Below are 14,819 nucleotides of genomic sequence, written 5' to 3' on the forward strand. Positions count from 1 at the left end.
AGTCTATGGACCCCATGCTGACTCTGAAGAACTCTAACAGACCGGATCAGCTGCTGGGCTTCATGGACTGACTGTACCCTCTGATACCCCCCCTATACCCTCTGATACCCTACCTTTACCCTCTGATACTCCCCCTTTACCCTCTCATACCCCTGATACCCTATCTTTACCCTCTGATACCCTACCTTTACCCTCTCATACCCCTGATACCCTACCTTTACCCTCTGATACCCTACCTTTACCCTCTCATACCCCTGATACCCTACCTTTACCCTCTGATACCCTACCTTTACCCTCTGATAGTCCCCCTTACCCTCTCATACCCTCTGATACCCTACCTTTACCCTCTGATACCCTACCTTTACCCTCTCATACCCCCTGATACCCCCTTTACCCTCTCATACGCCATGATACCCCCCCTTTACCCTCTCATACCCCCTCTCTTGACCCTCGGATACCCTCTCATTCTCCCTGATACCCTCTCTGCTGGCCGTCCAGCTGTAGATAAAGCCCAGCTGTGTTTCCAGATGTTATAATCACGTGATGCTCTGTAGTCCAATAAACACCAGTGACTGTGACTCCTGTGTGATTGGAAGAGACAGCAGGATGTTTACCTATCATCATTTACAGGTCAAACTAAATAAAGAATATATGAGTGCTTTCAGAAACAACAGAGAGCTTGCTGTGTTGGTGCCGAACAGAAACAGAGTCAAATAATGAGATAGTCACATATGTAGATATAATGAGAAGTCAGAGATCAGGAAACAAAATATGTTTACATTTTTAATAGAAATGTGTTTGATAATCCTGAAGAGGGTCTTTATTGCATTGCATTTAGCTGACGCTTTTTTCCAAAGTGACTTACAATAAACATTGATTGATTGATTGATTGAAAAGTTTATTAACAGCTTGTATATTGGGTACAGTACAGTACAGCTCAAAACATACAATTGTTAAGGGGATGCAGACCAGAGAAAGACTTTCGTCTTGTTTACATCAGGGTCCCCCATTTCCAATTCATCATGTCATATAAGACATATTTGACATACAGATGGCTTATTTACAATTTACATACAGGTGGTTTTTTACATACAGATTGCTTATTTACAATTTTCATTTTAGATTTCCTTCTAATACATCCTAACCGGACATCAGGTTTCATAGAGCCAAACATTTCAAGTGCTACTCAACTGGCTATAGATAAGCCAGCCCTTTATTAGTATATAAGTGCTTTGTTAGTATCGCTCGAAGTGGAGTCGAAAGAGATTTTTGTTTTGTTTTCAGTCTGCGCCGGAAGATGTGTAAGCTTTCTGCTGTCCTGATGTCAATGGGTTTATACTGCTGTTAATAACCGGGGTTTAGCTGCAGTACCGCCGGGGGCCGCGGGGGACAGCTGACGTCACTGCCACGCGCACACCCACTCAGATCCCCGCCCATCTACGTCAGTCTGCCAAGTGCGCATGTGCAGTCTGCTCCACAGTACCGCACACCGGAGACACAACAACCGACCGTCCGGTAAATAGAGACTGACAGGAGCCCGGGGAGAGTCGTGAGAGAGACCGGGTACAGAACACCGAGAGGCCGGGGAGAGAGCACCGAGAGACCGGCCACAGAGCATCGAGAGACCGGGGACAGAGCACCGAGAGACCGGGGACAGAGTACCGAGAGACCGGGTCCCGCACATCACACACCGGAGAGATGCCCTCCCCCCGGTGATCTCCCCCTGGAGGAGGGTCTCAGGTCCGGGTCCGGTTTGGATGTGATCCCGCGGCACCATGCAGGCGCTGCCGCTGCAGTACGACTTCTTCAGCGAGGAGAACAGCTTCAAGTGGAGAGGCCTGTTAGTGCCCTCTCTGGAGAAGGTACACACACACACACACACACACACACACAGCCTGTTAGTGCCCTCTCTGGAGAAGGTACACACACACACACACACACACACACACACACACACAGCCTGTTAGTGCCCTCTCTGGAGAAGGTACACACACACACACACACACACACAGCCTGTTAGTGCCCTCTCTGGAGAAGGTACACACACACACACACACACACACACAGCCTGTTAGTGCCCTCTCTGGAGAAGGTACACGCACACACACAGGATACCTAATGTGTTAGCATTAGCATCAGAAAGCTAACCCATCATCTTTACAGGAGATGATAGGTTCGCTCTCTGATGCTAATGCTAGTCTCAGGACTGGTCTCTCGTCTGTGGATCTGATCTCAGTTCAGTTCTGGTGTTTACATGTAAACGCTGACCTGTAGAGTCCTGTTGTTGTCAGTCCATCAGAAACATGCAGGTCTATGTGCTCAAACACAACACACACACACTGAAGCTGTATTTTGTATATATTATTAATATTATTGTGATGTGAAGATTACACTTTTAATCTGAAGTATATTACCTTTATTACCTTTCAATGTGTGTGTGTGTGTGTGTGTGTGTGTGTGTGTGTGTGTGTGTGTGTGTGTGTGTGTGTGTGTGTGTGTGTGTGTGTGTGTGTGTGTGTGTGTGTGTGTGTGTGTGTGTGTGTGTGTGTGTGTGTGTGTGTGTGTGTGTGTGTGTGTGTGTGTGTGTGTGTGTGTGTGTGTGTGTGTGTGTGTGTGTGTGTGTGTGTGTGTGTGTGTGTGTGTGTGTGTGTGTGCTTGTGCGTGCGTACAGGTGCTCCACCAGGTGCATCCTAACCTGGTGTCTCAGCTCGGGGCTCTTCAGTACATCGAGGAGCTGATCCTGCTGCTGCTGAGCACACTGTGTCAGGCCCAGCCCCGCAGCGTGCAGGACGTGGAGGTACACACACACGTCACACACACACACACACACATCACACATCACACACACGTCACACACACACACATCACACACACACACACGTCACACACACACCTGGGCTCTCGACTAACTTTTTTCCCCATCCTCCCGGAACCGTCCCGAAATTAATGTGGACCGTCCCGAATTTAAAATGTTAGTTTTTCTACATTATCATTAGTTAAAATCATTCAAAGTGACCTTTAACATAAATAAAACATCATACAAATCATTAGATGATAATTCATCAACCTTTTTATTTGAGTAAATCATTCAATCACAGAAACAAAGGCCAAATATATTTAAACAAACACACAAACGAGAAGATTACTCTAACATTGAATCCAATCAAGTCCCATCCAATTAACAAAACAATCCAACACTGTCCTGAAGACAGAACCCAGAGTAACCAGGAGGACAGTCTGTAATACAGTCAGGAGACCTTTACAAACGGCCCCCTCGCACACAGACGGGAGAGAGAGATCTCGTCTGGATTGGAAAGATCGAAGATACATCATAGACGCATGTTGTAGTCTTATTGCATATTAGAAACGGAGTTGGTGAAACTAAAACTGCGATATAATGTTTATGTAGCAATAACACATATGACATATTTTAAATGTCTCCAGTACCGATAAAAAGTCCCGCAGTGGGAAACCCTTGATGCCATTACATCAAGTGGAAACACTCCGTAAGGAAGAGACACACCGTTTGGATCCCCGGGAAAGAGGGACACGCCGGAGCGGACAGACTCGGCCGGTCGTGAGTAAATAAAGAGAATAAATCCGTGTAGCATTGATTGGAATGTCGGACGTGTTAAAGTCTAAAAGGAAATCATAACGGCGATGCTCACATTGGAGGAGGATTGTAAATACCTGTGGACCTGTGGACCTGAGCAGCGTGGCACCTTCAAACACAGAGCAGCGTAACACCTTCAAACACAGAGCAGCGTAACACCTTCAAACACAGAGCAGCGTAACACCTTCAAACACAGAGCAGCGTAACACCTTCAAACACAGAGCAGCGTAACACCTTCAAACACAGAGCAGCGTAACACCTTCAAACACAGAGCAGCGTAACACCATCAAACACAGAGCAGCGTAACACCTTCAAACACAGAGCAGCGTAACACCTTCAAACACAGAGCAGCGTAACACCTTCAAACACAGAGCAGCGTAACACCTTCAAACACAGAGCAGCGTAACACCTTCAAACACAGAGCAGCGTAACACCTTCAAACACAGAGCAGCGTAACACCTTCAAACACAGAGCAGCGTAACACCTTCAAAACACAGAGCAGCGTAACACCTTCAAACACAGAGCAGCGTAACACCTTCAAACACAGAGCAGCGTAACACCATCAAACACAGAGCAGCGTAACACCTTCAAACACAGAGCAGCGTAACACCTTCAAACACAGAGCAGCGTAACACCTTCAAACACAGAGCAGCGTAACACCTTCAAACACAGAGCAGCGTAACACCTTCAAACACAGAGCAGCGTAACACCTTCAAACACAGAGCAGCGTAACACCTTCAAACACAGAGCAGCGTAACACCTTCAAACACAGAGCAGCGTAACACCTTCAAACACAGAGCAGCGTAACACCTTCAAACACAGAGCAGCGTAACACCTTCAAACACAGAGCAGCGTGGCACCTTCAAACACAGAGCAGCGTAACACCTTCAAACACAGAGCAGCGTAACACCTTCAAACACAGAGCAGCGTAACACCTTCAAACACAGAGCAGCGTAACACCTTCAAACACAGAGCAGCGTAACACCTTCAAACACAGAGCAGCGTGGCACCTTCAAACACAGAGCAGCGTGGCACCTTCAAACACAGAGCAGCGTAACACCTTCAAACACAGAGCAGCGTAACACCTTCAAACACAGAGCAGCGTAACACCTTCAAACACAGAGCAGCGTAACACCTTCAAACACAGAGCAGCGTAACACCTTCAAACACAGAGCAGCGTGGCACCTTCAAACACAGAGCAGCGTAACACCTTCAAACACAGAGCAGCGTAACACCTTCAAACACAGAGCAGCGTAACACCTTCAAACACAGAGCAGCGTAACACCTTCAAACACAGAGCAGCGTAACACCTTCAAACACAGAGCAGCGTGGCACCTTCAAACACAGAGCAGCGTAACACCTTCAAACACAGAGCAGCGTAACACCTTCAAACACAGAGCAGCGTGGCACCTTCAAACACAGAGCAGCGTAACACCTTCAAACACAGAGCAGCGTAACACCTTCAAACACAGAGCAGCGTAACACCTTCAAACACAGAGCAGCGCTGCACCATCAAACACAGAGCAGCGTAACACCTTCAAACACAGAGCAGCGTAACACCTTCAAACACAGAGCAGCGTAACACCTTCAAACACAGAGCAGCGTAACACCTTCAAACACAGAGCAGCGCTGCACCATCAAACACAGAGCAGCGCTGCACCATCAAACACAGAGCAGCGCTGCACCATCAAACACAGAGCAGCGTAACACCTTCAAACACAGAGCAGCGTAACACCTTCAAACACAGAGCAGCGTAACACCTTCAAACACAGAGCAGCGTAACACCTTCAAATACAGAGCAGCGTGGCACCTTCAAACACAGAGCAGCGTGGCACCTTCAAATACAGAGCAGCGTAACACCATCAAACACAGAGCAGCGTGGCACCTTCAAATACAGAGCAGCGCTGCACCTTCAAACACAGAGCAGCGTAACACCTTCAAACACAGAGCAGCGTGGCACCTTCAAACACAGAGCAGCGTGGCACCTTCAAATACAGAGCAGCGTAACACCATCAAACACAGAGCAGCGTGGCACCTTCAAACACAGAGCAGCGTGGCACCTTCAAACACAGAGCAGCGTAACACCATCAAACACAGAGCAGCGTAACACCTTCAAACAGAGAGCAGCGTAACACCTTCAAACACAGAGCAGCGCTGCACCTTCAAACACAGAGCAGCGTAACACCTTCAAACACAGAGCAGCGTAACACCTTCAAACACAGAGCAGCGTGGCACCTTCAAACACAGAGCAGCGCTGCACCTTCAAACACAGAGCAGCGTAACACCTTCAAACACAGAGCAACGTAACACCTTCAAACACAGAGCAGCGTAACACCTTCAAACACAGAGCAGCGTAACACCTTCAAACACAGAGCAGCGTAACACCATCAAACACAGAGCAGCGTAACACCATCAAACACAGAGCAGCGTAACACCTTCAAACACAGAGCAGCGTAACACCTTCAAACACAGAGCAGCGTAACACCTTCAAACACAGAGCAGCGTAACACCTTCAAACACAGAGCAGCGTGGCACCTTCAAACACAGAGCAGCGTAACACCTTCAAACACAGAGCAGCGCTGCTCCATCAAACACAGAGCAGCGTAACACCTTCAAACACAGAGCAGCGTAACACCTTCAAACACAGAGCAGCGTAACACCTTCAAACACAGAGCAGCGTGGCACCTTCAAACACAGAGCAGCGTAACACCTTCAAACACAGAGCAGCGTAACACCTTCAAACACAGAGCAGCGTAACACCTTCAAACACAGAGCAGCGTAACACCTTCAAACACAGAGCAGCGTAACACCTTCAAACACAGAGCAGCGTAACACCAACAAACACAGAGCAGCGTAACACCATCAAACACAGAGCAGCGTAACACCTTCAAACACAGAGCAGCGTAACACCTTCAAACACAGAGCAGCGTAACACCATCAAACACAGAGCAGCGTAACACCTTCAAACACAGAGCAGCGTAACACCTTCAAACACAGAGCAGCGTAACACCTTCAAACACAGAGCAGCGTGGCACCTTCAAACACAGAGCAGCGTAACACCTTCAAACACAGAGCAGCGCTGCTCCATCAAACACAGAGCAGCGTAACACCTTCAAACACAGAGCAGCGTAACACCATCAAACACAGAGCAGCGTAACACCTTCAAACACAGAGCAGCGTAACACCTTCAAACACAGAGCAGCGTAACACCTTCAAACACAGAGCAGCGTAACACCTTCAAACACAGAGCAGCGTGGCACCTTCAAACACAGAGCAGCGTAACACCTTCAAACACAGAGCAGCGTAACACCTTCAAACACAGAGCAGCGTAACACCTTCAAACACAGAGCAGCGTAACACCTTCAAACACAGAGCAGCGTAACACCTTCAAACACAGAGCAGCGTAACACCTTCAAACACAGAGCAGCGTAACACCTTCAAACACAGAGCAGCGTAACACCTTCAAACACAGAGCAGCGTAACACCTTCAAACACAGAGCAGCGTGGCACCTTCAAACACAGAGCAGCGTAACACCTTCAAACACAGAGCAGCGTAACACCTTCAAACACAGAGCAGCGCTGCACCATCAAACACAGAGCAGCGTAACACCTTCAAACAGCCACTAGGGGGCAGTCCTGCCTCTTCTTGCTACTTTTGTAAAGGCAAGCACGTGCTGACTGACTGCCATCAGTTCAAACATCATCCACACAAGGAAAAGGTTTACTTTTTGAAGATGAATGGTTATTGTTTTGGATGTTTGATGAGGGGTCATATGAGCAGGACCTGTAGGAAAAGGCTGACATGTCAAAAGTGTCAAAAGAGTCACCCAACAATACTTCACATTGACAGTCCTCTTCTACCAAAGCCTCCCCCTACTGAAACAAAAGGAGCTTGGGTCAACAGTGCACTTGTCTCGGCTGGTGAAGCTACTGGGGCCGGTAGGGATTGTGCCCTAGCCATAGTGCCTGTTCGAGTCAAGGTTCACAAAGGAGATAAGTTTATCTCAACCTATGCTTTTCTTGATCCCGGCAGTTCAGTGTCATTCTGCACAGAGAATCTAATGAGACAGCTGAATCCCAAAGCACGGAAAACAACAGTCGTTCTACGAACAATGGGTCAGGAACGACTTGTAAAGAGTTACGAACTCAAAGGATTGGAGATAGGACATTTAGATGGCAGTACTTACATTGACCTACCTCAGGTGTACACGCAGAGTAAGATTCCTGTCTCAAAAGAAAATGTACCTACCCAAAAGGATCTGGAAAGATGGCCTTATCTAAGTGACATACAGCTGAAAGAACTTGATGCTGACATAGAGCTTCTAACAGGAGTTGATGTTCCCAAGGCAATGGAACCTTGGGACATAATAAGAAGTCAAGGAAATGGACCATATGCAGTCAGGACAGTGTTTGGACGGGTGGTAAATGGACCACTCAACGCTGCTGTGGAATCCGGACCTGTGGTCACAATGGTCAACAGAACATCAGTAGCCAACCTGAATGATCTCATCACACAATACAATCAGGACTTCTCAGAAAAAGATCATGAAGAGAAGAAGGAAATGTCAGGTGAAGACAAAAGGTTCATGGAGACAGCATCAAGCTCAGTAGCACTCAAGGATGGACACTATCACCTACCCTTGCCTTTTCGAAAAAAGGACATAGTTATGACTGACAACAGCTTCAGGTACGACGAAGAGGTAACTGAAACAATCAATTCCCACTTTTACGTTGATGATTGCCTCAAATCCGTGGCCACAGTTGAACAAGCTATTAAGCTTATCAGAGACCTCAGAGAGGCATGCGCCAAAGGAGGTTTCTCATTGACCAAATGGGTCTGTAGCAACCGAGAAGTGCTTGCAAGAATACCTGAGCATCACAGAGCAAAGCTATTCAAGGATCTGGACTTTGACAAGGAAAAACTGCCAATTGAAAGAGCACTTGGAATCCAATGGGATACAGAGAAAGACTCCTTCATATTCAAAGTCAATATCAAAAACAGAGCTCTTACCAGGAGAGGGATCCTCTGTACAGTCAGTTCCATCTACGACCCAATCTTAGTTGAAGGCATGCTAAGAGTGGGAGGACGAATAAGCAAATCAGCAATGCCAATGGATCTGAAGAACCCCATTATCCTGCCCAGAGACTCGACTGTATCCAAACTGATCCTGGGCCACATCCATCAGCAGATTGGACACTCGGGGAGAAGCCACATGCTCTCAAGACTGAATCAAAGATTCTGGTTGCCTCGTGCTAACTCGGCAGCCAGAAAGATAACCAGAGCCTGTGTTTTCTGCCGAAGAATGCTAGCCACAGTTGGAGAGCAGAACATGGCTGACCTCCCAGAGGATCGGGTGTCTCCAGATCTACCACCCTTTACTCATGTTGGTATCAACCTCTTTGGACCCCTGGAGGTTAAACGAGGCAGAGCAAATGTAAAACGTTGGGGAGTGATCTTCACCTGCCTTGTGAGTCGTGCCATACATCTGGAAGTTTCGAGCTCATTGGACACTGACTCCTGCATCAATGCTTTGCGCAGATTCATATGTCGCAGAGGGCAGGTGACAAGCATCAGGACCGACAACGGCACAAGCATCAGGACCGACAACGGCACAAGCATCAGGACCGACAACGGCACAAGCATCAGGACCGACAACGGCACAAGCATCAGGACCGACAACGGCACAAACTTTGTGGGAGCACAGAAAGAGCTAAGAGCTGCTCTTAAAGACCTGAATCAACACAAGATTCAAAATGCATTACTCGGGGACGGAGTCAAATGGACTTTTAATCCGCCATATGGAGCCCACCATGGTGGAGTTTGGGAGAGGCTCATCAGACCTGTAACAAAGAGTCTGTGTTCCGTTGTAAAAGAACAGAGATTGGATGATGAGACTCTACAGACAGCTTTGTGCGAAGTTGAGAGCATCATGAATGACAGACCATTGACTACAGTTTCAAGTGACCCGAACGATCTCGAACCCCTCACGCCAAATCACCTCCTTCTGCTAAAGACAAAACCGATGATGCCACCTGGACTCTTTCACAAGGAGGACTTGTACTCACGGAGGAGATGGAGACAGGCACAATACCTGGCAGATCTCTTCTGGAGGAGATGGAGACAGGCACAATACCTGGCAGATCTCTTCTGGAGGAGATGGAGACAGGCACAATACCTGGCAGATCTCTTCTGGAGGAGATGGAGACAGGCACAATACCTGGCAGATCTCTTCTGGAGGAGATGGAGACAGGCACAATACCTCACAGATCTCTTCTGGAGGAGATGGAGACAGGCACAATACCTGGCAGATCTCTTCTTGAGGAGATGGAGACAGGCACAATACCTGGCAGATCTCTTCTGGAGGAGATGGAGACAGGCACAATACCTGGCAGATCTCTTCTTGAGGAGATGGAGACAGGCACAATACCTGGCAGATCTCTTCTGGAGGAGATAGAGACAGGCACAATACCTCACAGATCTCTTCTGGAGGAGATGGAGACAGGCACAATACCTGGCAGATCTCTTCTGGAGGAGATGGAGACAGGCACAATACCTGCACAGATCTCTTCTGGAGGAGATAGAGACAGGCACAATACCTCACAGATCTCTTCTGGAGGAGATGGAGACAGGCACAATACCTGGCAGATCTCTTCTGGAGGAGATGGAGACAGGCACAATACCTGGCAGATCTCTTCTGGAGGAGATGGAGACAGGCACAATACCTGGCAGATCTCTCTGGAGAGATGGAGACAGGCACAATACCTGGCAGATCTCTTCTGAGGAGATGGAGACAGGCACAATACCTGGCAAGATCTCTTCTGGAGGAGATGGAGACAGGCACAATACCTGGCAGATCTCTTCTTCTGGAGGAGAGGAGACAGGCACAATACCTGCAGATCTCTTCTGGAGGAGATGGAGACAGGCAACAATACCTGGCAAGATCTCTTCTGGAGGAGATGGAGACAGGCACAATACCTCACAGATCTCTTCTGGAGGAGATGGAGAACAGGCACAATACCTGGCAGATCTCTTCTGGAGGAGATGGAGACAAGGCACAATACTGGCAGATCTCTTCTGGAGGAGATGGAGACAGGCACAATACCTGGCAGATCTCTTCTGGAGGAGATGGAGACCAGCACATACTGGCAGATTCTCTTCTTGAGAGATGGAGACAGTCACAATACCTGGCAGATCTCTTCTGGAGGAGATGGAGACAGGCACAATACCTGGCAGATCTCTTCTGGAGGAGATGGAGACAGGCACAATACCTGGCAGATCTCTTCTGGAGGAGATGAGACAGGCACAATACCTGGCAGATCTCTTCCTTGAGGAGATGGAGACAGGCACAATACCTGGCAGATCTCTTCTGGGAGTGGAGAAGGCCAAATACCTGGCAGATCTCTTCTGGAGGAGATGGAAGACAGGTACAATACCTGGCAGATCTCTTCTGGAGGAGATGGAGACAGGGCACATACCTGGCAGATCTCTTCTGGAGGAGATGGAGACAGGCACAATACCTGGCAGATCTCTTCTGGAGGAGATGGAGACAGGCACAATTACCTGGCAGATCTCTTCTGGAGGAGAATGGGACACAGGCGCACAATACCTGGCAGATCTCTTCTTGAGGAGATGGAGACAGGCACAATATACCTGGCGATCTCTTCTGGAGGAGATGGAGACAGGCACAATACCTGGCAGAGATCTCTTCTTGGAGGAGATGGAGACAGGCACAATTAACTGGCATTCTCTTCTAGGAGGAGATGGAGACCAGGCACATACCTGGCAGAGATCTCTTCTGGAGGAGATGGAGACAGGCCACACTACCTGGCAGATCTCTTCTGGAGGAGATGGAGTACGGCCACAAATACCTGGCAGATCTCTTCTTTGTTGAGGAGATAGGAAGACAGGCACAATACCTGGCAGATCTCTTCTTGAGGAGTGGAGAAAGGGAAAATACCTGGCAGAAAAAAGGGAGGAGATGGAGACAGGGCAACAATACCTGGCAGGATCTCTTCTGGATGAGATGGAGACAGGCACAATACCTGGCAGATCTCTTCTGGAGGAGATGGAGACAGGCACAATACCTGGTGGCAGGATCGCTTTCTGGAGGAGATGGAGACAGGCACAATACCTGCAGATCTCTTCTGGAGAGGATGGAGACAGAGATCTCTTCTGGAGGAGATGGAGACAGGCACAATACCTGGCAGATCTCTTCTGGAGGAGATGGAGACAGGCACAATACCTGCAGATCTCTTCTGGAGGAGATGGGAGACAGGCACAATACTCTGGCAGATATCTTCTGGAGGAGATGGAGACAGGCACAATACCTGGCAGATCTTTCTGGAGGAGATGGAGACAGGCACAATACCTGGCAGATCTCTTCTGGAGGAGATGGAGACAGGGCACAATACCTGGCAGATCTCTTCTGGAGGAGATGGAGACAGGCACAATACCTGGCAGATCTCTTCTTGAGGAGATGGAGACAGGCACAATACCTGCAGATCTCTTCTGGAGGAGATGGAGACAGGCACAATACCTGGCAGATCTCTTCTGGAGGAGATGGAGACAGGCACAATACCTGGCAGATCTCTTCTGGAGGAGATGGAGACAGGCACAATACCTGGCAGATCTCTTCTTGAGGAGATGGAGACAGGCACAATACTGGCAAGATCTCTTCTGGAGGAGATGGAGGACAGGCACAATACCTGGCAGATCTCTTCTGGAGGAGATGGAGACAGGCACATACCTGGCAGATCTCTTCTGGAGGAGATGGAGACAGGCACAATACCTGGCAGATCTCTTCTGGAGGAGATGGAGACAGGCACAATACCTGGCAGATCTTCTTCTTGGAGGAGATGGAGACAGGCACAATACCTGGCAGATCTCTTCTGGAGGAGATGGAGACAGGCACAATACCTGGCAGATCTCTTCTGAGGAGATGGAGACAGGCACAATACCTGGCAGATCTCTTCTGGAGGAGATGGAGACAGGCACAATACCTGGCAGATCTCTTCTTGAGGAGATGGAGACAGGCACAATACCTGGCAGATCTCTTCTGGAGGAGATGGAGACAGGCACAATACCTGGCAGATCTCTTCTTGAGGAGATGAGACAGGCACAATACCTGGCAGATCTCTTCTGGAGGAGATGGAGACAGGCACAATACCTGGCAGATCTCTTCTGGAGGAGATGGAGACAGGCACAATACCTGGCAGATCTCTTCTTGAGGAGATGGAGACAGGCACAATACCTGGCACGATCTCTTCTGGAGAGAGATGGAGACAGGCACAATACCTGGCAGATCTCCTTCTGGAGGATGATGGAGACAGGCACAATACCTGGCAGATCTTCTTCTGGAGGAGGATGGGCAGACAGGCCACAATACCTTGGCAGATCTTTTCTTGAGGGGAGATAGAGACAGGCACAATACCTGGCCAGATCTCTTCTGGAGGAGGATTGCGAGACAGGCACAAACTGGCAGATCTCTTCTGGGATGAGGACAGGCACAATACATGGCGATCTCTCTTAGAGGAGATGGAGACAGGCACCATACCTGGCAGATCTTCTTCTGGCGGGATGGAGGACAGGCACAAATTTTTACCTGGCAGATCTCCTTCTGGAGGTAGATGGAGACAGGCACAATACCACTGGCAGATCTCTTATGGATGGACGGCACAATACATGCACATCTTGTGAGGAGATGGAGACAGGCACAATACCTGGCAGATTCTCTTCTGGAGGAGATGGAGACAGGCACAATACCTGGCAGATCTCTTCTTGAGGAGATGGAGACAGGGCACAATACCTGGCAGATCTCTTCTGGAGGAGATGGAGACTGGCACAATACCTGGCAGATCTCTTCTGAGGAGATGGAGACAGGCACAATTACCTGGCAGATCTCTTCTGGAGGAGATAGAGACAGGCACAATACCTGGCAGATCTCTTCTGGAGGAGATGGAGACAGGCACAATACCTGGCAGATCTCTTCTGGAGGAGATAGAGACAGGCACAATACCTGGCAGATCTCTTCTTGAGGAGATGGAGACTGGCACAATACCTGGCAGATCTCTTCTTGAGGAGATGGAGACAGGTACAATACCTCACAGATCTCTTCTGGAGGAGATTGGAGACAGGCACAATACCTGGCAGATCTCTTCTTGAGGAGATGGAGACAGGCACAATACCTCACAGATCTCTTCTGGAGGAGATGGAGACAGGCACAATACCTGGCAGATCTTTTCTTGAGGAGATGGAGACAGGCACAATACCTGGCAGATCTCTTCTGGAGGAGATGGAGACAGGCACAATACCTGGCAGATCTCTTCTAGAGGAGATGGAGACAGGCACAATACCTGGCAGATCTCTTCTGGAGGAGATGGAGACAGGCACAATACCTGGCAGATCTCTTCTGGAGGAGATGGAGACAGGCACAATACCTGGCAGATCTCTTCTGGAGGAGATGGAGACAGGCACAATACCTGGCAGATCTCTTCTTGAGGAGATGGAGACAGGCACAATACCTGGCAGATCTCTTCTGGAGGAGATGGAGACAGGGCACCAATACCTCACAGGATCTCTTCTGGAGGAGATGGAGACAGGCACAATACCTGGCAGATCTCTTCTGGAGGAGATGGAGACAGGCACAATACCTGGCAGATCTCTTCTGGAGGAGATGGAGACAGGCACAATACCTCACAGATCTCTTCTGGAGGAAGATGGGAAGACAGGCACAATACCTGGCAGATCTCTTCTGGAGGAGATAGGAGACAGGCACAATACCTGGCAGATCTCTTCTGGAGGAGATGGGACAGGCACAATACCTGGCAGATCTCTTCTTGAGGAGATGGAGACAGGCACAATACCTGGCAGATCTCTTCTGGAGGAGATAGGAGACAGGCACAATACCTGGCAGATCTCTTCTAGGAGGAGATGGAGACAGGCACAATACCTGGCAGATCTCTTCTTGAGGAGATGGAGACAGGCCACAATACCTGGCAGATCTCTTCTGGAGGAGATGGAGACAGGCACAATACCTGGCCAGATCTCTTCTGGAGGAGATGGAGACAGCACAATACCTGGCAGATCTCTTCTTGAGGAGATGGAGACAGGCCACAATACCTGGCAGATCTCTTCTGGAGGAGATAGAGACAGGCACAATACCTGGCAGATCTCTTCTGGAGGAGATGGAGACAGGCACAATACCTG

The 14,819-nt window shown here is 48.9% G+C and overlaps 1 protein-coding gene across 1 annotated transcript in view; it reads left to right on the forward strand.

The window, feature by feature from the left end:
- Positions 1-1,422: 1,422 nt before the first annotated feature.
- The window catches only part of LOC117535585 (son of sevenless homolog 1-like), a 40,254-nt gene continuing 26,857 nt past the window's right edge, over positions 1,423-14,819 (forward strand). Inside the window, exons 1-2 of the mRNA XM_034200106.1 lie at positions 1,423-1,862; positions 2,672-2,797. Coding sequence (XP_034055997.1) covers positions 1,776-1,862; positions 2,672-2,797 — 213 coding nt within the window. The 5' untranslated portion in view covers positions 1,423-1,775. The remainder of the gene's footprint in view (positions 1,863-2,671; positions 2,798-14,819) is intronic.

Source organism: Gymnodraco acuticeps, unplaced genomic scaffold (assembly GCF_902827175.1).
Source record: "Gymnodraco acuticeps unplaced genomic scaffold, fGymAcu1.1, whole genome shotgun sequence".
Taxonomy (NCBI): Eukaryota; Metazoa; Chordata; class Actinopteri; order Perciformes; family Bathydraconidae; genus Gymnodraco; species Gymnodraco acuticeps.